The sequence below is a fragment of the Schistocerca piceifrons genome, chromosome 1, assembly GCF_021461385.2.
Source record: "Schistocerca piceifrons isolate TAMUIC-IGC-003096 chromosome 1, iqSchPice1.1, whole genome shotgun sequence".
Taxonomy (NCBI): domain Eukaryota; kingdom Metazoa; phylum Arthropoda; class Insecta; order Orthoptera; family Acrididae; genus Schistocerca; species Schistocerca piceifrons.
In genome coordinates, this window is record NC_060138.1 from 422665598 (window position 1) to 422692811 (window position 27214).

The window sequence follows — 27214 nt, forward strand, 5'->3', positions numbered from 1 at the left end:
GGCTAGTTACTAAGACATTCTTGAATATGCTAAGATCATTGGACCCCTATTGTACAAATAACCATGCCACATGTAAGAATGCCTGCATAGACAATATTGTTGTGAATTTCCATAGGGAAGATTTTACAGTCAGTCTTGCAGGAAGTGGACTTGCAGATCATGAGCCACTACTCCTTACACTCTGTAAAAGGCAACCAGTTAAAATTGAAGACTCTAAAGTAGTAATGGTACGAGGGCAAAAGGAAGAGTACATAAGTATGTTTGTTGATAGATTAGGAAGTGCAGATTGGGACTTTATATATAATTGTCAATGTGGGAAAAGGGAAGCTGAAATTATCTTGATAACTTCTTTAAAAAGTATACAGATTTGTGGTATACTAGTAAAAAAATTAGATAGCCAAGTGAAATGAAAAAAAAGTCTGAACTGGTTTACCGAAGAGCTAGCAGAAATTAGAGGAAACATGCGTATGCTGTACCAGATGCATAAGCAAGCTGCTAACCAAGGGGCAGAACAGAGTGTGAACATTCATAGGTCGTATCTGAAACTCAAAAAATTCTACAAAGCTGAACTACTTCTGCCAAAAAAGCAAGCAGTGGAAAACTATATAGAAAGGGCTCCCAATAAATGTAAGGCAGCCTGACAAATAATAAAACAAGACAGTACACCAAAATGCACAGAAAAAGCTGTGCTTGAACCTGAGGAATTAAATCAGTACTTTTTAAACTCGTTTAAAGAATTAAGTAACAGTATTAAAGCAACAAATTCATCTGCAATGGACCTTGTTGTAACACCACTGCCTGTTAACCTGGTATTTCAGTGGAGGGCTGTCACACCTGCTGATGTTATAAAAGCTGTATCCAAATTTTCAGGTTCTAATAGTATAGACTGTTTTTGGTTATCAAATAACATAATTAAAAAAACAATACACTCAATCACCAAACCATTAGCTTTTATTTTTAATAAATGTGTGGGATTTGGTGTTTTTCCGGATGCACTTAAGGTATCAAAAGTTGTCCCAGTTTTTATTTGGGGACAAACATCTTCCCCAAAGCTACAGACAAGTCTCCATTGTTCCAATATTCTCAGATATTTGAGGCACTGATACACACACAAATAAGCAGCTTCTGTGAAAAACACAATATCCTATGTAGCTATCAGTTTGGTTTTTGCAAGAGGAAAAACACAACTAGGGCCATCTTGGAAATCATTGACCAAACATTAACAGCCTTTGAAAACAATGACATGGTTTTACTTATATTATGTGACCTAAGCAAATCTTTCGATTGTATTGCTGTTGACGTACTACTTGGGAAATTAGAGTTTTATGGGGTGACACGAAGCACTTTAGCTGTGATAAATTCATATTTAAGTAACCGAAAACCATTTGTTACTGTCAGAGATGTAAATTCTTCCGTACTGGAAATCAGCACAGGGGTCTATCCTTGGACCCTTGGACCCTTCTTCTTCATTATAGCTATTAATGATTTGCCTAAAAACATAGTCCACCCTGTTGTATGTTATGCTGACAATACAACACTACTTACCACACATCAGAACATTTCAGATCTGAATAACCTAACAAAAGAAACACCTGATAAAACCCAACAACTTTTAATGGGAATGTCAAATAAGGTAGGTAATAAGTCAGTAAACTCTTAGGTATTCACATTGACTCAAAATTCTATTGGGAGGAACATGTCAATCACGTATGTGAAAAAATATCTCGGGAGGCATATCATCTGTTGAACCTAAGGGAGGTAGTGAGCTTGGAGTACCTTAGGGTGACATACTTTGGGCTATTCCAGTCACATATTTCATATGGTCTGATTATATGGGGGCACTCCCCTCACATCAAGAACATCTTGAAATTACAAAAAAAAGTCTTATGTATAATATGTAAAAGAGGTCATAGGGAGCACTGTGGTCCTCTTTTCCAGACTCAGAATACTCACAATTATAAATTTATACATCTATGTGTATGTACTCTATATTAAAAATAATATTTCAGAATTTATTGCCAGAGGGGAAATACATGAACACAACACCAGGGCTAAGGGTAATGTAGACATACCGTCCCACAGATCAGCAAGAACAGGAAATTACCACAAAGTAAACCCACTCAAAATGTTCAATAAACTGCCAATTCATGTTCAGTCTATATATATATATATATATATATATATATATATATATATATATATATATATATATATATATATATATATATATATATTTTTAAAAAGTGGTACTGCTGCCTGTCAGATCATCCATTCTATGACATTAAAGAATTCTTTGAGATGCCTGAGGAGGATATTAGCATTTAAAAATTGTCTATAGTTAAACATATTATTGTGTGCTGTGGTTAATCGTGTGTAATTACATAGTGTGTACAATACACAATACAATACTACAATACTATATTGTATTATAGCATAGCTTATTGCATTAACTTTTAGAAACTATTCTGGTGTAATTTGGTACACTGCCATGCTTCAAATGTATTCTATAATGTACTGACTCTAGTTTATTTTATTATTATGTATGTACTACTACATCTTGTATGACAAAGCCAATATCATTGTAAAATAATCTATGGTGAATAAAATTCTTGATTCTTGAGTCCATCTCTCTCCTCACCGCTACCACTCCCTACACTCCTGCCTTCTGCATGCTTCCTAAAGCCATAAGTCCATTGTGGCCAGTTACTGTACCCTCATTGAGAGAATCACTGCTCTCGTAGACCAACACCTTCAGCCTATTACCCAGAACGTACCCTCCTATATAGAAGATATCAACCATTTCTTCCACAGACTCTCCGCAGTTCCTGTTCCGTTATCACATGGTGTCTACTCGCCACAATTGATGCCACCATCCTTTGCGCTAATATCCATAATGCCCATGGCTTTATTGTTATTAAACACTGCCTTTCCCAATGCCCAATGGGTTCCAAATCTACAACTTCCTTCCTAGTCACCATCACCAACTACATCCTCACCCACAATTACTTCTCCTTTGAAGATATCACCTACAAACAAATCGAGGGTATGGTTATGGGTACCCACACGGCACATCTTATACAAGCCTATTCATGGGCTTCTAGAAGAATCTTTTCTAACCACCCAGAATCCAGAACCCTTCACCAGGTTCAGATTCATTAATGAAATCTTCATGTTGAGTGCTATTGACTAAGAATATCAAATTGACACCATATTTCTAAATTTCCAGAAGGCTTTTGACATTGTACCACACAAGCGGCTTATAGTGAAGTTGCTTGCTTGAATATTGTTTCAGTTATGTGAGTGGATTCATGTTTTTCTGTCAGAGAAGTCTCAGTTCGTAGTAATTAACGGAAAGTCGTCAAGTAAAACAAATGTGGTTTCTGGCATTCCACAAGGTAGTGTTATAGGCTCTTTGCTGTTCCTTATTTATATAAACAATTTAAGAAACAATCTGAACAGTCGTCTTAGGTTGTTTGCAGATGGTGCTAGTAAAGATCAAAACAAATTGCAAAATGATTTACAAAAGATACCTGTATGGCAGTTGGCCCTAAATAAGGAAAAGTGTGAGGTCATTCACATAAGTGCTAAAAGGTATCTGTTAAACTTTGATTACACAATAAATCAGTCAAATCCAAATGCCATCAATTCAACTAAATACCTAGGAATTACAATTACAAACAACTTAAATTGGGGGGAACAAATAGAAAATGTTGTGGGGGAAGATTAACCCAAAACAGTGTTTTATTGGAAACACATTAAGAAAATGTAACAGATCTACTAAAGAGACTGCCTACACTATGCTTTTTTGTCCTCTTTTAGAATGCTGCTGTGCAGTGTAAGGTCCTTACCAAATAGGATTGACGGAGTACATCAAGAAAGTTCAAAAAGGGCAGCACGTTCTGTATTATCGCGAAATATGGGAGAGAGTGTCACTGAAATGATACAGGATTTGGTTGGACATCATTGAGACAAAGGCATTTTTCATTGTGGCAGAATCTTCTCAGGAAATTTCAATCACCAATTTTCTCCTACGAATGCAAAAATATTTTATTGACGCCGACCTACATAGGGAGAAGCGATCATATTAATAAAATAACGGAAATCAGAGCTTGCACAGAAAGATATAGGTGTTCATTCTTTCTGTGCGCTATACAAGATTGAATTAATAGAGATTTATTGTGAATGTGGTTCGGTGAACCCTCTGCCAGGCACTTAAGTGTGATTTGCAGAGTATCCATGTAGATGTAGACATAGATCTGGGTTGAGGGTGAGGACACACTATCCACATTCCTCCAGAATCTCAACACCTTCTCGCCCATTCATTTCATATGGTCCTACTCAACACAACAAGCACTTTTGTCGATGTTGGCCTCCCCCTCAAAGATGGCTACGTCAATACCTCCATCCATATCAAATCTACCGACCACCAGCAATACCTCAATTTCGACAGGTGCCACCTATTCTGTACCAAGAAGTCCTTTCCACACAGCCTAGCCACCCATGTCTGTCGCATATGTAATCACAAACAGTCTCCCTCAAAATACACCAAGGGTCTCACTGAGGCCTTCACAGACGGTATTTACCCTCCCAACCTTGTATAGAAACTGATCTCCTGTGCCTTTCTCTCCATTCGCCCACCACCTTGCAATGTTCCACCGTCCAGCTACAGAGGAGTGTTCCCATCAAGACTCACGACCACCCAGGACTGGAGCAACTGAATCATATTCTCCACCAGGGTTTTTGTTACCTCTCACTGTTCCCTGATGTGAGGGATGTCCTACCCACTATCCTTCTCACCCCTCCCATACTGGTATTCCATGACCCATGGAATCTACATAGTATTCTTGTCCGTCCCTACACAACCCCTCCTCCCAATCCCTTGCCTCATGGCTCATATCCCTGTAATAGGCCTAGATACAAGACTTGTCCTATGCACCCTCCCACCACTACCACCCACTCCAGTCCAGTCACAAGCATCAGCTATTCCACCAGAGGTAGGGTTGCCGGTGAAACCAGTGTGTTGCATTCTACGTGGTCATGACAATCAACAAGCTGTTTGTCTGCATGAGTAGCCACTGATGAACTGTGGCCCATAAACAACTGGATCACCCAGTTGCTGAACATGCTGCCCAACACAGTGTTTTCCATTTCAGTGACTGTTTGACAGCCTGTGCCATCTGAATCCTACCCATCAACACCAGCTTTTCTGCATTGTACAGATGGGAACTCTCCCTGCAGTATACCCCACATTCCTGTAACCCTGCTGACCTCAACCTCGGTTAGTCATTGTCATACACCCACCTATCCCCTATCCTGTTCACACTCCGGTACTACATAGTCCTCTGTTCCACCAACACACCCACAGTCTTTTTACTTCTCTCCTTTTCCACTGCCCTCATCCCCGTCCTCCGTCTGACCACCTGACCGGACCTAAGCTGCCCTGCCTCCTCTCCACCTTATCCCTATAAGCTCCCACATGTAGCACTTTTCCTTTGCCCACCCCTGCCCTGCTGTCCCTCCCTCTCCCCTCCACAGCCTCCTTGTTACCCCCATCACCCAGATTGCTTCTACCATCAACTGCTGCTGCTTGCAATCTGTGCTGAGCAGCCATAGACTGTGGTCGTGTGTGTGTGTGTGTGTGTGTGTGTGTGTGTGTGTGTGTGTTGATCTGTCAATCTGTGACTCGACCTCTTCACTGTATGATGAGTAGTAATCTAATATTGTCACTCTCCATGGAATACTTTGAGAGTTCTCAGTTGGCCACAAATGGATGTAGTGCTGGGGAGGACCAACTTAGTAAGTTGGGGCCTGAAAGATGAGAATGATACTCTTTGTGAATGTGTTCAAGACTTGCAGCATATTCTGGAATGCCCCACTTCTCTGTTCCAGTTTATCTTTGGAGAGCTGGGAAGCAAATAATTGTGATGTAGCTCAGTATTGCACCAAAATTACTGTATTAAGTTGCTTATGTCTGGATTCAAAAATGGAAGAAGCGGGCCACATTTCAGTTGGCCGTGGGATGAATTAGCTTGAAAGCCAATATCTCATGAATGTGTCCTCTTTTGATTCAATACCATGAGAAGATCTTATTGGGGCTTATGGTGGTTTATCAAAATTGATTTTATGTCATTTTGTAATTCCACTGATCTGTAATTTTTGTAATGTAGCTAATATGCCTATACCTTGCCTTAGGTGAATTCTCTTTTCTGATTATTACTTCACTGTGTGGAATTTCCTACACATTGTATTGCATCACTTATTATTATTATTATTATTATTATTATTATAAATTTTGTATCTGTCTTTACATCTAGATTACAATAATAATTTTCAATGAACTAGCTGCATTATCGCTGGTGTTCTTTCTTTTTATAGGTTTGCGCCAGTTGTTCATTCATTTGAAATCACTGATCACCCAGTTTTGTCAGGTATTGTGTTTTCACAATTGAAAGTGCAACTCTCAGGAGAATTGCTGTGTTTGAATCCCGGTAATGACTGTGGGGATATACCAGTTGTTTTGAACACTATACCTCCGGATAATGATAATACCAAAATACCTGTTGGGATAACAGTTGCACGAGGTATGTAGGCACTCATGTTCATTTCTTATCAAAGGAGAATAACAATTTTACCATTTTAGTGTAAAATATTTAAAGTTTTTTAGATCCATGTTCCCAGAATCGAAGTATTTAGAAAAATCAGTTTAAAATTGTAGTCTTGTTTAACGCGCGCGCACACACACACACACACACACAAATTGATAATTACAGCTTCAGCCCATTCTCCCTCTAACAAGAAGGCCCACTGAGTAGGTTAATGCGGTGGGGAATTCATATACACTAAAACTTTAGACTTCTGGTTTATTCAGTTGCTAAATAACTTGTTTAGAATAAAAGAATAATTTATATTATGTTTTATTATATTATATTTATTTGTATAATTACATAGAAACTATAAAATCTGTGAGTTGTTGTTTGTTTTTACGGTTTTCTCTTACTACACCTTTTATTTCATAAGCATTGGCTTCTCATTTTGTAATACTTTGTGTAACTCTTCATAAACTTAAGCTCTTGGAATTCTCACAGCAGACCTTCACATGAATTCCTGGTAACTTCTGCCACTGTAGTTCGATGAGTATCTCTGTAACACTCTCATGCCATCTAAATGTATTTGCGATGAAACATGAGAAATTCATAAACTGTTTCTTTTCTAGGTGAATTATATCCCATTAAGCTTTCTTGTGTCATGGCAGAGGGAGCCACACCAAATAATATGCCCCAGGTAGCAAGAAATAAATAAACTTTATTTACAGCCAAACTGAATATAACACCAAACATTCATTGGGACTTTACAGTGCTTCTTGGTTCCAATCCATCAGTAATTACTGACATTCGTCTTGGAGATTTCTTAAAAGAGCGATCTTCGTGCAGCTGTATCAGTGGAGAGTGGTAGGGCTAGAGGATGCGCCAGGAGAGGCCTCAGGTGGACTAATGACTTGGCTGATGTAATCAGGGAGTGAAGGCGAGTTGTGCACAGATAGGCCACGAGTGCAGCAGGAATTGGGCCCAGCATGGAGAATTCAGCCAAGACATGAAGTGACAGCTTGAATGCGAATCATAGTGAAGGCTTCAGCAGCTGGTGTGGAGAACTCGAGGCATGGAGTGAAGACACAGCTTGAAACAGAGATGTGTGCGCCCTATGCAGAGAACTCAGATGGGATGTGGGGCGAAGACTCAGATGGGACTCCATGTGTACAGAAGTGCTGGGTGATGGGCACTATGATTGGAGGATCGGGGATTGGCACTATGGCTCGAAGTGACTCTTGGTGCAAACTGACTGCAGTCGGGCAGGTGACGCCCTTTATAGCTGCCCGATGGAAAATATTTCTGGAAAATGAGTGGACACACAATCGGTGGAAGAATAACCAGTGCCCGCGAGGGCAGCACTAATTGCAGTGACTCTCATGCCTCTACATACTGCTTCTTCGCAGTGGTATCACCAGCAGCCTGGAGAGGCAGCAGCCCAGTGTTGTGTGGTGGTGGATCCCAGGAGGATACTACAAACTGTTTCTATTGAATCTAAGTCTGAATATTTTTCCAAAGACTAGTTTAACATGGTCATTACACATTAGGTCATTACAGATGCATACTCCAAGTTATTTTAAAATTGGTACTGTATCCAGGGTTGACTCCCGAATGAGGTGGCGCAGTTGTTAGCTTACCGTATTTGCTCGAATCTAAGCCGCACTCGAATCTAAGCCGCACCTGAAAAATGAGACTCGAAATAATGGAAAAAAAAATCCCGAATCTAAGCCACACCTGAAATTTGAGACTTGAAATTCAAGGGGAGAGAAGTTTTAGGCCGCACCTCCAAATCGAAACAAAGTTGGTCCATTGTAATATGAGACAAAATTTAGGTCGAATGAATGACGATACAGCTACAGTAGTTTGGTTCGAGTTGTGCGCTTAGTAGTTAAGCTTTACCAGGTAGCCATTGCTATGCGTCAGGTGCTCCGTCCGTATTTATACGGGTACCCTTCCTTTTTCACGTGATTCGTCTGGTTTGAATTGATAGCTTATTTTGCTTTGATCTGATAAGTGCCATTTTCTTTGCTATGGGTGTTTACGTCACTCTAAGCTGAAAATGCATTACTGTACCTTGTCATGCATTGTTTGCCGCATTCTGATAGTGCGTGTTTACGGCCTGTCGCTGCTCGCGGCATGGCTTGCTTTTGTGCGTACTACCACCGCTTACAATTTAAAAAAAAAAGGAGAGGAATCGTCTCATTAGCGAAACAATGGCAAGAGACTGCTATTTGTTGTTACTTACACTGCTGCTTTCTTTGATAATGATCTCCAAGAACCAAATAATAGACTGCATATGATAGAACATGTTCAGAACGAGAGTTAGGCGAAGATTTTTCTCCGTTTGAAAATCTTTGCGGCCGCTTCTTTAGTACATCAAATTCTGCACAGAAATTAGAGTCATCTTAGATTTAAAAATCTAGTTAGTTGCCGTGCTTCATTTCTGACTGTATCACTATTAGGCATAAGAATAATACGAATATAAACATATATTATTCCGCGTTTGCTGTTGTCGCACTCTAGTTTCGTAGTTTATTAGGCAGACAGGATTTAAATGAGATAGCAGCAAACAAGAAAGAATACATGGCAAAATGTTTATATTCATATTATTCTTATGGTGAAGAGAATACTGCATGTGATTCACATTTCATCAGGTTCCTATTAGCAACCATCTCTTCTCAAAGGTAGGAAAAAATACAGAACGTAGAGTTGGCCATATTGACGAACATCCCAAACAGTCTTGCCAGTCGGATTTTCGTAGTACATTGAAATGCTGCTACATTCGAAGATGAACAATACGGAATTTGTATTTACTTTGTTGGATAATGTATGTAAATGCAGTGGTCGAAACTCGGGGCGGAGAAAAAAAGCTCGTCTTCCACCTTTCTTTTTTAATTTATTTACTGACGCAGAGGTTTTGGCGCCTGTATTTATCTTTGTGCTTACAAAGCATGCCTATGTAGCGCTACAGATATTCGACGGCAGAAGTTAGTTGTGGCGGCACCTACCAACATTTTTCAGAACTTCCGCTTGCTTTGCACTCGATTCTAAGCCGCAGGCGGTTTTTTGGATTACAAAAAGTGGAAAAAAGTGCGGCTTAGATTCGAGTAAATACGGTACTCAACTTGCATTCGGAGCCACGACAGTTCAAATCTGTGTTCGGCCATCCCAATTTAGGTTTTCTGTGATTTCCTTAAAATTGCTTCAGGCAAATGCTGGGTTGGTTCCTGTGAAAGGGTATGACCGACTTCCTTCCCCATCCTTCCCTAGTCTGATGGGACCAATGACCTCACTGCTTGGTACCTTCCCCCAAATCAACCAACCAATCAGGGTTGACTGAAGTCTTCTTTGTCATTCATAACAGCTAGAGGCCATGGTATTTCTGAAATAGAGTATAAAACTATTGTAAATCCTGCCAAAATTTCTGAATTATTGAATGAATTCTTTATAAATGTAGATAAATTAAACGTCAATGTAGATTACCCAGACAAGATAAATTTCTAAAGAAACTTAATTCATTATGTGAAAGCAGTTGGCTTCAGTTACATTTCTATGAATTTCAGTATGATGAATACTTTTACCATTCATGATCACGTGGCATTCCCAGCTGTGCTCTTATCAAGATATTTCATTTTTTTCTCTCATATTAAAGGCATTTAAGAAATAGATGGCATACTCACTGTCCCACCACATAACTCTTGTAATGTTAATTGGGCAAGGTGGGGGTTCTTTTCCTGTTGGTGAGGTTTTGCACCTGCCTTCTGCACTATTAATATCTGTTGGCACAGCACACAACCTGCGCACACATTTTCTCACTATGTTTTAAATTTAATATTACTAGCAACTGATGACTTCTTCAGATCAACAGTGTTAATGCCTGTTTTCTAACTTTACCTGTATTCTGACTGAGTGACTGGACTCAAGATCTTCTGTCGTTGACAGAAACAAATGTTCTTAATTTTGAAATAATCTCTCGTAAATCTTCAGAATTCATATTTGTTTATTAATATTTGTTTTTGAAATATCTGTTCAAATATTGATAAAAAAGCATAATAATCTACATGGACAAACAACACTTCTCTATTTTTGCTGTTATAACCCCTCTTCGCCAGGGGATGTTTCCGTTGATGCAGTTTGCATGTTCACTTGTTCCTGGTAGCTTTTATATTATTATTTATTTTTAAAAAAGCACGGTGTATTATATTTTCACACCTCGATTTTTCAGTATATTTCTCACTTGCACGTTATATAATCTGAAAATTAACACTCATTTAAAATTTTTCTTGTGGAATTCATTTCCAGATAGTCACTTCACATTTAGTGATGTACTTCCTGGCAAGTATCAAGTTTCTGTTGACAAGGAAGACTGGTGTTGGGAATCTGTCAGTCATGTAGTGAGTGTGAACACAGCACAGTCAAGAGTACCTGCTTTCAGACACACTGGCTTCTCTGTAACAATTATTTCATCACACAACACCAATGTAAGTAGCTTAATGAAATAACATTTAGTTTATAACCTTGCTCCTTAAGGTGGACTTTGTAAAAGCAGCTGATGTGTAACGTATTGTTTAGAATTATAAATTTAATGACTCATCATGTAGACAGTCTGAGGAGATTTTAATGCTAATTTCTCAACGAGAAACAAATTTATATAGGATACTATTGACCAGTTAGCCAGAATAATTTACTATCAGCAATCAGTTTCACTTTTCGAGTAGCTCAGGATGACAGTACCCTTATTGGAGAAGGGTTCACATACCACAAACTGAAGTGAAACTAACACATGCCTATTTTGTAGCAAGTATATTTTCACATCGTGATGCACTGTTATTCTTGTTATGTAAAATAGCTGTATAAACAGTTTGGAATTAAAGAAAAAAAGGCTATAAAAATCTTGTTAGAATTAATATTGCAGTGAATTCAGAGACAGCTTTAAATTCATTGTTGTTACTGATAATTTTACATTAATTTTTGGAAATAGTTTCCTCTCCTCACCAAAAATTCAATTAAATGCAATATTAGGGAATTGTTAAAGAAACTGGATCACTACTGAACTGACTGGGCCCGGCCCGTGCTGCCGGAGTTGTTGTTGTTGTTGTTGTTGTTGCTGTTATGCGCGCAGAGGTCGCGTCCGAATTCTCGTGTGCCCTCTAGTAGACGGGACTCTACTTGCAGCCACTACCGTCCATGACGCGCCGTGCCAATGTGCGCCTCCCGCGATCTTTCTGGTGGCTACAGCACTCCTCCTCCTTCGGGGGGTGCAGCCACTGTGATCCACTGCGTCGGAAGGTGGAGCGTCGGGCCGGAGCGATGACCTCCACATCCACTGGATGGCCGGAGTCGAGGGGATCTGCCAACCCTCGAGCAGGAACCTTCGAATACGGCTGGAAGTGACCCACACGAAGAGGCCCCCGTCGTCCCACAACCGGAGCCCGGGACAGAACACGCGACAAGCTGTCGAACGCTGGATCCTGTTCCACCGCGGGAGGGGCAAGACCCAGTGGCAGGGACGAAGGGGAAGGGACGACCCCAGGTGAACCAGCCTCCTGAGATACCGGGCCTGCTAGGGGGGCCGGCTCTCGCTGTGGCATCTCGAACAATGGTGATGCCGGTGCTGGAGCTACTGGAGGCTGCCAAGGCTGAGAACCATCACAGTACGGCAGAGTCACAGCGGGGAGAGGAGGTAACGTCCCCTGTGAAACCAACACAGGTGCCGGCAATGGGGAAGCCGGTGTCCGAGAGGTCGGAGGGTGGGTGCCCGAACGTGGACGTAGCTGATTTTGGTGATGACGTACCACCCGGTCCCCCGCCTGCAAGGTATAGAGCCGGCGGCCATGTCGGCGCAGGACCACCGCCGGTATCCAATGTGGATTGCGACCAAACCCACGGGCCCAGACTGACATACCTAGTGGAAAGCCAGGCAATCCGTTTTGTGAAGACTGGCGAGGACCAGGCCGGAGGAGGTGCAGCAGAGTCCGAGGTTGACGCCCATGGAGGAGCTCTGCGGGGCTGCGTTCTCCCATTGGTGTGGTCCGGTATGCCGTCAAGAAAAACGTCAATGCTTCCTCCGCAGGAGATTCGTGCACATACTTTTTCATCTGCGTCTTAAATGTGCACACCATGCGCTCGGCTTCCCCATTCGATTGTGGATGGAAGGGGGGAGAGCAAACGTGCCGAATACCGAAGCGCCTACAAAAATCCTGGAAGGTCTGCGAAATAAACTGCGGTCCATTGTCCGAGACCAGGGTGATTGGCAGACCTTCCACAGAAAAGATTTTTGCTAGTGCCTGGATTGCAACTTCTGAAGTGGTTGAGGAGCAGCGAACCACATATGGGAATCGGGAATAAGCATCAATGACAATGAGCCAAAAGCCATTGAGAAACGGGCCCGCAAAATCGATGTGAACACGTTCCCATGCTTGGGTTGCCGGCGGCCATGAAGAGAACGCTGCCCTGGGAGATGCTTGTTGGCTCGCACACTGGGAACAGGCGGCCACCAAGTGCTCAATTTCTGTGTCAATACCAGGCCAGTACACATGTCTGCGAGCCAAGGTGTTAGTACGGGAAACACCCCAGTGCCCCGCATGTAATAACGTGAGGACCTCCCTTCGTAAACCTGCAGGAACAACCACGCGAGGAGCTGTATCATCGGTAGCCAGAAGGAGAACTCCTTCCAAGACCGAGAGGCGGACTCGTAGAAGAAAATAATTACGAAGAGGGTCCGAGGCCCGGCCCGAAGGGCGGGAAGACCACCCATGCTGAATGAGGTGAACTACTTGCCGGAGAACCGGGTCAGCCACCGTTTCCCTGGCAACTCGAGAACTAGTGATCGGGAAGCCATCAACCGCGTGGCAGGACGCCACATCCAAGTGAAAACACATAATCTCCTCTCGATCGAACGTAGGATCCGGGCCCACCGGAAGACGGGAAAGAGCGTCGGCGTTGGCATCCTGTCCTGTATGGCGAAAATGAATGTCATAATGGTACTTAGAGAGGAACAAGGCCCAGCGCTGTAGTCTGTGGGCCGCCCTATCCGGGATCTGAGAGGCGGGACCAAATAACGATATTAACGGCTTATGGTCAGTGATTAACTGAAACTTTGTGCCATACAAGAAAGGATGAAACTTGGTAACAGCGTAGACAATGGCCAAAGCCTCTTTTTCCACCTGGGAGTAATGGGCCTGCACGGGACTAAGCATTTTAGACGCAAACGCCAGTGGTTGCTCGGAACCATCTGCACCCCATACTGCAAAGCATCTGTAGCGTAGCCAAACAAGGGGCTGACGTGAGGAGGCCCTTCAACGAGGTGAACGCTCGCTCGCGTGCAGGCGACCAATCAAAAGGAACACCCTTGTGCAGAAGGCAATACAGGGGGTGGACTATAGTGGAAGCCCTGGGAATGAACCGGTGGTAATAGGCTATCTTGCCTAAAAAAGCTTGTAACTCTTTCAGCGAAGCGGGCCGAGGAAGGTTGACGATACCTTGGACCAAACTTCCTAGTGGCTGGATGCCGTGCCGAGATATGGTGTAGCCCACATACTCAATGGACGGTTGGAAGAAGGTTGACTTATGCAGGTTGCAACGCAAGCCCACAGACCTGAATTTGAGAAAGAGGGTGCGAAGGTTGTGCAAGTGTTCCTTCGTGCTGCGGCCTGTGACAATTATGTCATCCAAGTAATTAATACAATGAGGGATTGTCGACGTGACATGCTCAAGATAACGCTGGAATATCGCCAGGGCACTGGATATTCCGAAGGCCAACCGCTGGTATTGGTAAAGGCCAAACGGAGTGTTGACGACCGCCAGCCGTTTGGAGTCCTCATCAAGTAGTACCTGATGATAAGCCTCCGACAGATCAATTTTCGAAAAATATTGGCCTCCCGCCACAGCGGAGAACAATTCATCAGCACGAGGCAAAGGATAGGTGTCCACCACCAATTGTGAATTAATGGTGGCCTTGAAATCGCCACAAAGACGTAATTTTCCCGAGGGCTTCCTTACAATAACGAGGGGCGAAGCCCACTCACTGGAAGAAATGGGAAGAACGACCCCTAGGGCTGTCAGCCGGTCTAGCTCTTCCTTTACTTGAGGGCGGAGAGCCAAGGGGATCTGCCTCGCGCGTAGAAAACGCGGGCGAGCCGACGCCTTCAACATTAAGTGAGCTTCAAAATCTGAAACACGCCCCAGGCCCTCCTCAAAAATATCTGGAAAGTCTGAGATCAAAGATTCCAATGATTGATAGGGAACGTCTTCGGAGACCAACTGTATGGTGTCAGCGATAGAAAACCTGAAAGCTTGAAAGGCATCCAGGCCAAAAAGGTTAGCGGAGCTCGCATCACTGACAACAATAAAAGTAATAGGCTGAGTGACTGATTTGTAAGTCACGTCGGTAGTGAATTGACCCAACAGGGGAATGAACTGTTTACCATAACCGCGTAGACGCCGGTAAACTGGCGCCAACGGGGGCGATCCAAGGTCGGAATAAGTTTGTGCATTCAACAACGAAACTGCCGGGCCCGTATCTACTTGCAGTTGTAACCGGCGCGACCGAACCGACACCTCGATAAAGAGTTTGCGTGCCGATGCGTCGGGAGCCTGGCCCGATGAAACTTCCTGAATGTCAACGTCCATGTCCTCTGCACCTGCTTCCTTCGATTCTTTTGAGGCTGAGCTGCAAACTTTAGCAATGTGACCTTTTTTATTACATTTGCGACAAACAGCCCAATGCTGGGGGCACTCTGACCGATCATGATGTATATAGCACGACGCACAGGACGGCAACAGGGGCCGGCGGCCGGAATTTTGTTTACGCGCCGTGCGGGAGCGGCCGTAACGGCCGGATTGTACCACTCGCACGTCGTCTACCCCAGACACAGTGGACGCGGCCGCACCGCCCTGAACTTCCGCGACGACGCACCACACTTCCAGCTGTTGACCTGTTGCGTGAGAGACTTCATACAATTGAGCAATGGACAGGACTTCCTCGAGGGAAGGGTCTTCTAACTGCAGGGCCCGTTGCTGGACCTCCCTATCAGGGGCCGAACGAACAGTGACGTCGCGTACCATAACGTGGGCATACAACTCTCGCGATTGCTCCATGACAAAATGACACTTGCGACTAAGACCGTGCAGGGTAGCTGCCTACGCCCGGTAAGACTGATGGGGCTGTTTCTTGCATTGATAGAACTCGACCCTAGCCGCCACAACATGTGTGATAATATGAAGACAGCAAGGAACACAATGCGTCAAAAGACAAGGACGAGGGTTCCTGCAATGGCGCTAGCTGCCGCAAAACGTGATACAGCGAGGGAGATATCCAAGACAAGAAGAGAGCACGACATACCTCCGCATCGGCAACATGAAACGCCTGGAAATGCTGCCGAAGGCGATGTTCATATGCGTCCCAATCCTCCGCCGTCTCGTCATACGGGGGAAAGGGAGGAGGGAACTGCGCCAGAGCAGACGGCGTGGAGAGCAACGCCGGAAGCACTTGTTTCATGGTGGCCATGAGCTCCATCTGCTGTGCAACCAAAACCCGCACCAAATCCTCCATGCCATGGAGAAGCTGCGAAACCGGAACAACGACGCAACACGCGAAAGAACGACCCTACTCGTCGCCAATTGTGTAGTAACACGATTCACGTTTCCGTCGCACTTCACCTAGTGTAGACCGGGAACTGTCTGCTAGACCTGCCCGATGTGAACTGACTGGGCCCGACCCGTGCTGCCGGAGTTGTTGTTGTTGTTGTTGTTGTTATGCTGGCAGAGGTCGCGTCCGAATTCTCGCGTGCCCTCTGGTGGACGGGACTCTACTTGCAGCAACTACCGTCCATGATGCACCGTGCCAATGTGCACCTCCCACGATCTTTCTGGTGGCTACAGCAACTGCGGAGGCTAGAGTGTCCCCAGAATAAAAAAGGGACATTTACTCAACTGTTACAACAAGCAATGATTCATAAATAATAGGCAAAATGTAAAAGAACCACATCTTGTCTTAAATTGGTAGCTCAGACAATAAAATAAAATCTTCATAGTATGTTCTTAAAAGAGAGGCTGAGATTTATGCCATAAAACGTGATGCTATTTCTATTACAGAGAATGGTAGTATCATAAATGGCAGTTCATGTGTGGCAGATATTTTTCATAATTGAACATTAAAAATAGGTTAGAAAATCGTTGCAAGTAGTTTAGTAGAGGAAGAAAAATAGTACACTGAAGAAGAATTACAGAGAAAGTACAATGAAAGTAAAAATAGCTGTCAGGTGCTCTGACAAAATAATGAATCATCACAAACCTTAAAAGTAGAAGTTTGTATAGAGCTGGTGGTAATTTTTAGCATATACCATGTAATTTTTTGTCTTTGTATGATGTACACTTAACTGTATAGTGTCTTTTGTTCCTTCATCACACTTGTAATAAGCCATTAATTCCCCACTGAGAATCACTGACCTCTAGGAAAGTCTCCAATTCAGCCAGAAGCTAATTTTCCATAAGCTTACGTTTTGTTCACAATATGACGGTTCACAAATGTATCTTACAGCGGAGGTCAAGAAATTGGCATCCAATGTAATCGCACTATTTCCTGAGTCTGTAGCTCAACCCATGTCCAAACCAGGACTTTGACTGGCTCTAGGAACAGTGCTGAATATCACGAGTTGTACTTCCATGTGTGTGTAAGGTGTAACTGTCATCACTAATTTAACCACCAATCTAAAGGTACCAAAAAATGGCCTCTGATCCCAGTTGGTTGATATCGTTCATGCTGATGAGCCATGCAGTACAGTCATTAGCCACCTATGGAGCCCTCTCTAAATTTTTGATGAGATCCACTGGCCTTTTTTGCCACTCTTCCAGTTATTTCACTGAGGTGCTTAATTTCCTTCTTAAATATGAAGCTGCATTGTCTAATATACCCTCCCTTGCCCTTTGAACCTTTCTGGGAAATCAGTTCCAGTCCCAACAGATATGGCATTTATTGATAGCTCATGTTTACTCTCAGCAATGCGTACTATCTTTCATCTGTTGGTAAGCCAAAAGGGGAGTACAATAATCAGTATGAAACGTGTCTTTAAGTTTCACTGGAAGAAAATGTATTTATTGATGACTGGTTTTGGACTATTTGTCCATTATCAGATCAGCCATAAATGTAAGTCTTGTGTTGCACCAGCCATACAAGTGGAAAGCTGGCCATGAGATCAATATGTGTGATAGTAGATAACTTACTGATCTCGTGGCCAATTTTCCATATATTTGACTGGTGCAGTGCAAGACTTACATTAGTGGCTAATTTGAAACTGTTTACCATATACACTGATCAGCCAGAGCGTTATGACCAGCTATTTAATAGCCGGTATGTCCACCTTCGGCACGGATAACAGTGGTGAAGCGTCTTAGCATGGAAGCAATGAGGCCTTGGTAGGTCGCTGGAGGGAGTTGGCACCACATCTGCACACACAAGTAACATAATTCCTGTAAATTCCGGGGAGGGGGACAGTAAGTTATGATGTCACGTTCAGTCGCACCCCAGATGTTTTCGATTGAGTTTATATCTGGCGAGTTGGAACTCAGCACTGTGTTTCTTGAACCATTGCCTCACACTGCTGACCTTGTGGCATGGCACCTTATCTTGTTGAAAAATGCCACTGCTGTCGAGACCAGTTGTTATCCCACAGGACTTGCATTCGGGAGGACAACAGTTCAAACGCGTCTCCAACCATCCTCATTTAGGTTTTCCATGATTTCCCTAGATCACTTCAGTCAAATGCTGGATGGCTCCTTAGAAATGGCACAGCTGACTTCCTTCTCTATCCTTTCCTTTTCCTGGTCCAATGGGATTTGGTCCCATCCACCAAATAAATCAACCAACCAACCAACCAGCCGTCAGGAAACATGATCGCCATGGAGGGGTGCACATGATCTGCTACCAGTGGACAATACTCCTTGGCCATCGTGGTACCTAGTATGAGCCCCACTGGACCCATGGATGCCCACTTGAATGTTCCCCAGAGCATAATGGAGCCACAGCCAGCTTGGTTTGCAAGCTGGTTCATAAAACAATTGTTAAACTGAGTACTAATTAAGAACACTTCAATTCATCATTTTAAAATTGTACTAAACTAGGCCATATAACAATTAACGTAAATAATGTAATGGATAGTATGCATTTTCTGTTTTATGCAATTTTTAATTTATGGTAGTTGTAGTTCATATTTATAGAACAACAGAAACAGATGAACACATACACACACACAAATAAAACAAGGCCAAAAAGTGATGCATGATGTAAGAATTATCCAAATGGGACTGAAATCTGTAGTTGTGATGTATATTTACAGACAAATAACTGATTACAGTTTCAGAAAGATTGGATGATTCATTCAAGATAAAGATCTTCACAAACTGATCAAGTCAATAACGCACTGGTCCACCTGTGGCCCTTATGTAAGCAGTTAATTGGCTTGGCGTGGATTGATAAACATGTTGGATGTCCTCCTGAGTGATATCATGTCAAATTTTGTCCAGTTGGCATGTCAGTGTGTCAAAATCTCAAGCTGGTTAGAGGGCTCTGCCCATAACCCTCCAAATGCTCTTGATAGGGGAGGGATCCAGTGACCTTGCTCACCAAAGTATATGGTTTGGCAAGCATGAAGACAAGCAATAGAAGCTCTCCCCGTGTGCAGATGGGCATTATCGTGCTGAAATGTAAGTTCAGGATGACTTGCCATGAAGGGCAACAAAACAGGGCATAGAATATTGTCGACATAATGTTCTGCTGTAAGGGTGTCATGGATGACAACCAAAGGGGTTATATTATGAAAAGAAATGGCACCCCAGATCATCACTGCTGTTTGTTGGGCCATATGGCAGGGGACAGGGCAGGTTGGTGTTCCACCACCATCAGGGCCATCTCCAGACATTCCTTTGCTGGTCATCAGGGCTCATATGAAGCAGGATTCATCCCTGGAAAACATCCCAGACAACAGTGGGATACTAACCTGACTATCATCCACCATGTGGCCTACCTGTCATGTGCCATTTCTTTCGTAACACTACCCCGTGGGTGTCATCTGCAGCACCCTTACAGCACAGTGGTACATTGATGATAGTCTGCATTGTGTTTTACTGCCCTTCATGGCAAGCCTTCATGGGCTTACATTTCAGCAAGATAATGCCCACCCACACACGACAAGAGTTTCTGCTGCTTGTCTTCATGCTTGTGAAACCCTACCTTGGTCAGAAAGGTTGCTGGATCTCTCCCAATTGAGAACGTTTGGAGCATTATGGGCAGAGGTATTTCAACTATGTAATGTGTGAGTTGTGTGAAATTTTGCATGATCCCTTAAGAGGACATCAAACAACTTTGTCAATCAATGCCAAGCCAAATAACTACTTGCATAAGCATTATTGACGTGCTCCATTAGTGAAGCTCTTTCTCTTGAATAAATCGTCCAATTATTCTGAAATTATAACCATTTCTTTGTCTGTACATGACCACATTTACCAATTTCCATCACTTTTGGATAATTCCTTCATGGTGCTTTCTTTTGTGTGTGTGTGTGTGTGTGTGTGTGTGTGTGTGTGTGTGTGCGCGCGCGTGCGTGCGTGCGTGTTTGCAAGAGAGAGAGAGCGTGCGTGTTTGCAAGAAAGAGAGAGAGAGAGAGAGAGAGAGAGAGAGAGAGAGAGAGAGAGAGAGAGATGTGGTCTAAGTCCATCATTGTATTGTTGCGTAAAAGTTTGAAGTGCCAATTTAGACATGAACTTTGAGATTTTTGCCAGCTTTTCCTTCCACCAGAATGTTTATTAGAGTATTCTGTAAAAATCAGTTTTCAAGAGTTTAGGTGACAGCAGCCAGGAGAGCACTGTGCTGACACCGTGCCCCTCCATCTCTGCATCCTGTGATACCTATCAGCTGAGGATGACTCAGCGGTCAGTTGATACTGTTTGGTTCTTCTGAAGTCTGTTCAGACAGGATTTAGTTTTAAGTTTTTATAGATAAAACATACGTATGAAACACTTCTACTGACACCAATTCACTTCAGTAGAGATGAATTATTGAGATAATATTAAGAAAGTGCTGGTGAGAGAAAGAGGACCAGCTAACTGTGTTCATGAACAATTCATTAAGCACATGTGCTCAGGGGATAAAGTGGCAGAAAAGTGCCAGTGTATGATTTAAAATGCTTAATCACCCGTTAAAATGTTGAAATGTACATTTTGGAATATGACAAGTACCAGGCAGAGCCAAAAAGTGGAATACTGAACTTGTTGTATTCCAACATGTTCAGTTCAACATTTTATTGGGAAGTTAACCATTTTAAATCTCGACACTGGCACATTTGTGTCACTTTGTCCCTGAGGATGTTCTTATTGAATGAAACCATTGGCTTAATAAATGCACATAAAATAAATGTCGAAGTGTTTTTCTTAATGTTTACATTAATCAACTATGGAAGTGCAACATGATCAAATATGAACTTCCTTCCAGTTGTGTGAGTGGGGTAAAGCATGTATACGGCCAGTCACTTATATATAATGAATAATGAGCATACAACTTAAAAAGGAGCCTGGCAAAAAGATTTTATAAAGTCGTAGCAGTCATGGGAACTTATAAGTATCATGCATTTATTCCTGTGAACAAAGCAAAAGGCAAAACAATAACTTTGGGTATTAATAAATTGCTTCAGCTGTATGTAATCCTTTATTACTGAATCACTACAAGTTTCATGGCACTAAAAACATCATCTTCAGGTGAACATATAACTAAAACATTATATAGATGAAAAGCTCGTAACTTTTTACCCAACATTTGTTGTCCGCCAAAACAAAACACAGCTAAAAGGTGGTATGTCATAGAATAAAACAGTCTGATTCCAATATAATATATTTCAATATATAATTAGGTCCATCTCTGTGGTCTATACACAATTGTGAATAGGGGACATAGCAGTGTGCTGTGGTATGCTGATGGCAGGAAAGTAGACATCTTGACTGTGGACGGCTCATGTCCGCATCCCCTGTTCATGAATGCGTACAGACCAGAGAAGCAGACCCATCCACTACATGGGAATCTGGCTGCTTTATTCCAAGGGGGTACCGCCTTTTAGCAGAGTTTTATTTTGGTGGATAACAAATATTGGGTACAAAGTTCCAAGCTTTTCAGATCTAATGTTTCAGTTCCGTGTTCATCTGAAGATGCAACTTTTAGTGCCAGGAAACTGGTAGAGATTCAGTAATAAAGGACTAAATACAGCTGAAGCTATCTATCTTTAAGATTTTTCAGCACTTCCAGTGAGATTCTCCAGTGGACTTAACAAAACCTGTCAACAGCTATGCTGATTTTCTTTGTATATGTTTCATATCCCCCTGTTAGTTGTTTTTGATATGAGTCAAACTCATGTGAGTAGTATTCTAGGCTGGATCATGTGAGTTTCTTGTAAGGAGTTTCCTTCATCTACTGGTTGGAGCTTCATAGCTATTCATAGCTGTAGTTGCCCTACCAACAAAGTTGTCCCTCAAAAACAAAAATTGTTTTTTTGATTTTAAGGATTTTGGTGTTCATAAAATTCAAGTGGTTCCAGATTAAAGTACTTATTGCTTGTGTCTGTAATGACATATTGTGGATGGCTTATGTGCTATTAAGAGATGAAACAAAAGAAGTAAACTTTTATTTATCCATTCTTGTAGACTAGCTCTTTCTTTGTGCTAACCAAAAAGACCTGATAACTTGACTGCAGTTAAAAAACTTCATACTTTATAAATCAAATCCAATAACTGTCATTGGAAGAACGTATTGATTATCCAATGAAGAGCTGCGTAAAGCTTCAGATTATACTGGAGAAGAACACGTTGTTACATTATTGCTTGGGAGAACTAGGTTACATCAATTAAAAGAAAACTACAATACATAATCTTAGACTCTAAAAAGATCGATTGTCGATCATCATAACATTTTGCTTGTTGGAGATGAGTAAAGAAATCCTCTTTGCAAAGCACCCAAATAACACATTGTTAAATAATAACAGCTACATCTCTGTTTAATAAATGGTATTGATTAATACTAATATATTTGTGAAATGAAGTTATAATGAAGAAAACTGTTCACAGTCTTTTGGACATGTGTAATTCTGGTGTATGTTAAAGTATCTTTACAGTTAACAGGGGAAAGCCAAATTAAATTGTATAATTCTAATAATGTAATAAATTTATTGTCAGTAAATAAAAAATAATGATTCAACAGCCTTATTTGGAATTTGACACATTACAACTTAGCAACAAGTAAAAATCCTTACAGGCTATGCACTTGTCGCTGTACTTAACAGTAAAATAAAATTTATTATGAAAAGTTCCCAGTGAAACACAAACTTGTAATTTTAACAGTAATTTGGCACACATATTAACAAATAATGTTTGACTAAAATAAATTTTTTACAAAAATAAAAAAATAAACAAATCTTATTTCAAAATTTCAGGATTAAAAAAAATTATCTTGGAAAATTCAGCACTGTTATGAATATCAAGAATTAGTGCATACTTTTAAAGCTTATAAGAAACTGAATAAAATGGATCAGATTTTAGATCTGCAAGTCAAATACTTTTTGAGATGTGGTGATTTTAAGATTTATGAATGTAACAAAAATCACATAATTTTGGAAGTTTTAAAAATTGTGAAGAATTAAAAGTTTAAAAACAAATTAATGTGGGATTTTTCAGACTATTATAAATGTACAAAAAATCATCGAATCTGAGATGTCAAGAACCTGGTCGTTGATTGATTTCACAAGAACTGGCCCTAGACTGAGATTAATGGAAAGAATCATAAATAAATGTAACCTAACCATGAAAGAAGTGGATTAGAAGGTGCTTGTTCGACCAGTTCTTGAGTATTGCTCATCACTTTGTGAACTTTACGAGGTAGGAGTAATAGAGGAAACAGAAACGATTCAGCAAAGAGCAGTGCCCTTTTCCAGCACAAGATCATTTAGACAGCAGAAATGCATTAGAGAGATGCTGAATCAACACTAGTAGCAGATGCTGCAAGAGAGGCGTTGTGCATTATGGAGTGGTTTGCTATTGAAATTCTAAGAGAGTTCTTCCGGGAAGAGGTAGACAACATATTACTTCCGCCCACATATGTATTGTGAAATGATCACAACAAGAAAATTCAAGAAATTAGAGTTAATATATAGGCTTACTGACAATTGTGCTTCCCATGTGCCAATCATTATTTATCTAAGGACACCATATGACTATCTTTCACAGAAACTGCAGTGCTTTATAGGTGAGCACTAACTACTAAACTGCTACAATTGAACAGCTTTGCAGCTACATAAACAAGAGATATCAAAACACATATCTGCAACAGAAGTTCAGTGAACACTGCAGCATATGAGACCTTGAAACAGTTTGATGGTGCCTGTATACAAGATAGAACTTGCTTGCCCATATCAAAACTAAATTGCTGATGATGGGTAGTGCTCTCTGCTCCATAAGGCAGATGGGTGTTAGTGTGACCTCTGAACATCAAAGAATAAACTCTTTGCAAGCACTGTAAGAAAAGTGAGGTAATTGGAACAGCATTATGGCTGGAGAAAGTTACTGTAACATTATCTAGACTGCTAGGCATTCTTTCTGAATTCCCCTTTTTTCCATTTAGCTTGTTAAGAGTAAAGTTGAATGTCTTAAACGTGTTGGAGTACAATCAAGTTATGAAATAGATTACGTGCAGATCTTCATCTTTATTAAGCAGTCATCATCATCATCATCATCTCTATCTCTCTCTCTCTCTCTCTCTCTCTCTCTCTCTCTCTCTCTCTCTCCCTCCCCTCCCTCCCTCCCTCCCCCCCCCCCCTCATCTCTCTCTCTCTCTCTCACTCTCTAGATAATGTTACTGTAACATTATCTAGACCGCTAGGCATTCTTTCTGACTTCCCCTTTTTTCCATTTAGCTTGTTAAGAGTAAAGTTGAACGTCTTAAACGTGTAGGAGTACAATCAAGTTATGAAATAGATTACGTGCAGATCTTCATCTTTATTAAGCAGTCATCATCATCATCATCTCTCTCTCTCTCTCTCTCTCTCTCTCCCCCCCCATCTCTCTCTCTCTCTCTCTCTCTCTCTCTCTCTCTCCCTCCCTCCCTCCCTCCCTCCCTCTCTCCCCCCCCCCCCCTCATATCTCTCTCTCTCTCTCTCTCTCTCTCTCTCTCTCTCTCTCTCTCTCTCTCTCTCTCTGTGTGTGTGTGTGTGTGTGTGTGTGTGTGTGTGTGTGTGTGTGTGTGTGTGTGCGCGCGCGCGCAGGCAGGCATTATGAATATGGTCTATTTGGTACTCTGCATACCTTAATTTTTATGTTTGTCACCATTCACTACTGACAATTAAAAAGGTGGACTATAGTTTTTGCATTGTATTCATAAATGTTTCCATGTATAAGTATTAACTGTTTATCACCATTTTCACTTATTATCCGGCAAAATGAATGAAAGATCTGGTCAGAGTGGCAGTTCAGTCTTGAGAAACAGGCAAGTGGGTGTAGTAACTTTCTACACTCCAGTATTCTAGTAAGTGGAGCACAGTCACGCACTATGCTTCTGTACACCAAGGTCTGCATAGCACAGTAGTTAGACATAGATGGGCACTTTTGTTCCCAGAATAATACCGTATGTACGAATTCATATTTTATCTGAATTTGTATGCCTCATTTTTTCTTAAAAATCTAATGTATTGTGCTATTTTTGAAACATGTTTTCTTGTTCCTACTTGATAATTCATTTATTCTGAACTGTTTAAAAACAATTTCATGCAAACATCATTTTTTCTCAAAAGGGAAGGATGTATCAGGGTTGGGGATTGGAGAATGAACTGTGTGATGATGTAGTTTAAGATGCTTGCTATCTCACACTGTAGTGTCCACAGCTCATGGTGTAGTGGCTAGCTTTGCTGCCTCTGGATCATGGGGTCCCGGGTTCGATTCCTGGCCAGGTTGGGGATTTTCTCTGCCCGTGGACTGGGTGTTTGTATTGACCTCATCATTTCATCATCATCATCATTCTTGACAGTGGATCGATTGAACTGTGCAAAAAATTGTGACTTTGTACGGGTGCTGATGACCGCGCAGTTGAGCACCCCACAAATCAAACATCAGATCACACTATAGCTTCCATGCCGGAATATCATCCTCTGAAATCAGAGAGGAAGCACATACTTGCCATCCTTTAAAGTGGTACTGATTTTGGTGTGGTGAAGCAGCCAAGAGTGAATGGTGTGACTCACGCAACGGTTAGACTCACTGGCTGAGCGAGAGGCAGTCGCTTAAATGCACGATTGGGGGCGCTGCTGTTCATGTATACAACCAGAAATAAGGGAAAAGACTTCTGAATTTAGGTTACACACTGACTTATGGGTCCAAAATTAACGTATGAAGAACTGATACTGCCAAATGTTAATGACTTGTTTCCCTTTAAATTTATTGGAAATTTAATGTTGCTGTGTTTCACACAATTTTCATTGTGCAATAACTATTTTTGTTGCCATAGTTTCTCAAAAAATTATAAATTGTAACATTATAAGTAAATATATATATGCCTGTTGCGAGTTAAACATGAAATCAGTTGTATCAATGTTATAAAGGTGGTTATCAGCTGTTATTAAAAATTTAAATAGAGAAAGGATAAAGAAAAAAAAGCGAACCAAAATTTATTTTAGAGTGAAGTTGAATCAATGGCCCTCAGCACCGAGTGAGCTGGTGTAGTGGTTAGCACACTGGACTTCCATTCAGGAGGATGATGGTTCAAACCTGGGCCCGGCTGTCCTGATTTAAGTTTTCCGTGATTTCCCTAAATCGCTTCAGGCAAATGCCAGGATGGTTCCTTTGAAGGGACCCAACTGGCTACTTGCCCCATCTTTCCCTAATCCGATGACCTCGCTGTTTTGTGCACTCCTTCCAAATCACCCAACCAACCAGCCATCCCTCAGTTTACTGACATGTCACCTTACACATTAAGCCTTTGTGGTGGGCTGAAAACTGAGGCTGTTTTTCTGGTACCGCATGCCGCAGAATTTGAATCCACACCAGACGTCATGGACGTCAAAGACCCCTGAAGGTCTCTGCGCCATCGCGCCATAAGCTGTGGTGGCATGTGCCTCCTGGCCCACATTTAGTGTGAGGGAGCCACAGTGGAACACGTGGTCCCAGCAACCAATAGTGGTGCCCCCGATTGTGTATTTAAGTGCCTGCCTCTCGCTCAGCCAGCGAGTCTAATCATTACATGAGTCTTGACATATTGCCTCGACAACAGACAGCATGTTTACCGTTCTTTGTTTTCATTACTAGTGGACGTCCTGGATTCGTGTGGTTGTTCCTCTCACTCTGTAGCTTCTTGCGTGTTGTCGTCGTAAGATCTCTCTCGATCGTCCGTCATTTTTTCATGCCCAGCCTTTCCATTTATTTGTTTGTTCTCGGACCACTCTCCGTTTGGTCCCGCTGCACTTTCTCGGGCACCCCGCAACCGGAACAGTTCATTGTTACAACATTTTTGGCGACGAGGTAAATGGTGGTAGTTGCTGGCATGGAGGCGAAGTTGGTCTGTCTTCGGGAGCAACAGCAGTAGCTCACGCAGCAGCAGCAGCTCCAGTTAG

At 42.0% G+C, this 27214-nt stretch overlaps 1 protein-coding gene across 1 annotated transcript in view; it reads left to right on the top strand.

Moving 5' to 3' along the window:
• The window catches only part of LOC124789979 (nodal modulator 3), a 158658-nt gene that overhangs the window by 76415 nt on the left and 55029 nt on the right, over positions 1-27214 (top strand). Inside the window, exons 8-9 of the mRNA XM_047257524.1 lie at positions 6376-6581; positions 10887-11065. Of these exons, the coding sequence (XP_047113480.1) occupies positions 6376-6581; positions 10887-11065 (385 nt within the window). The remainder of the gene's footprint in view (positions 1-6375; positions 6582-10886; positions 11066-27214) is intronic.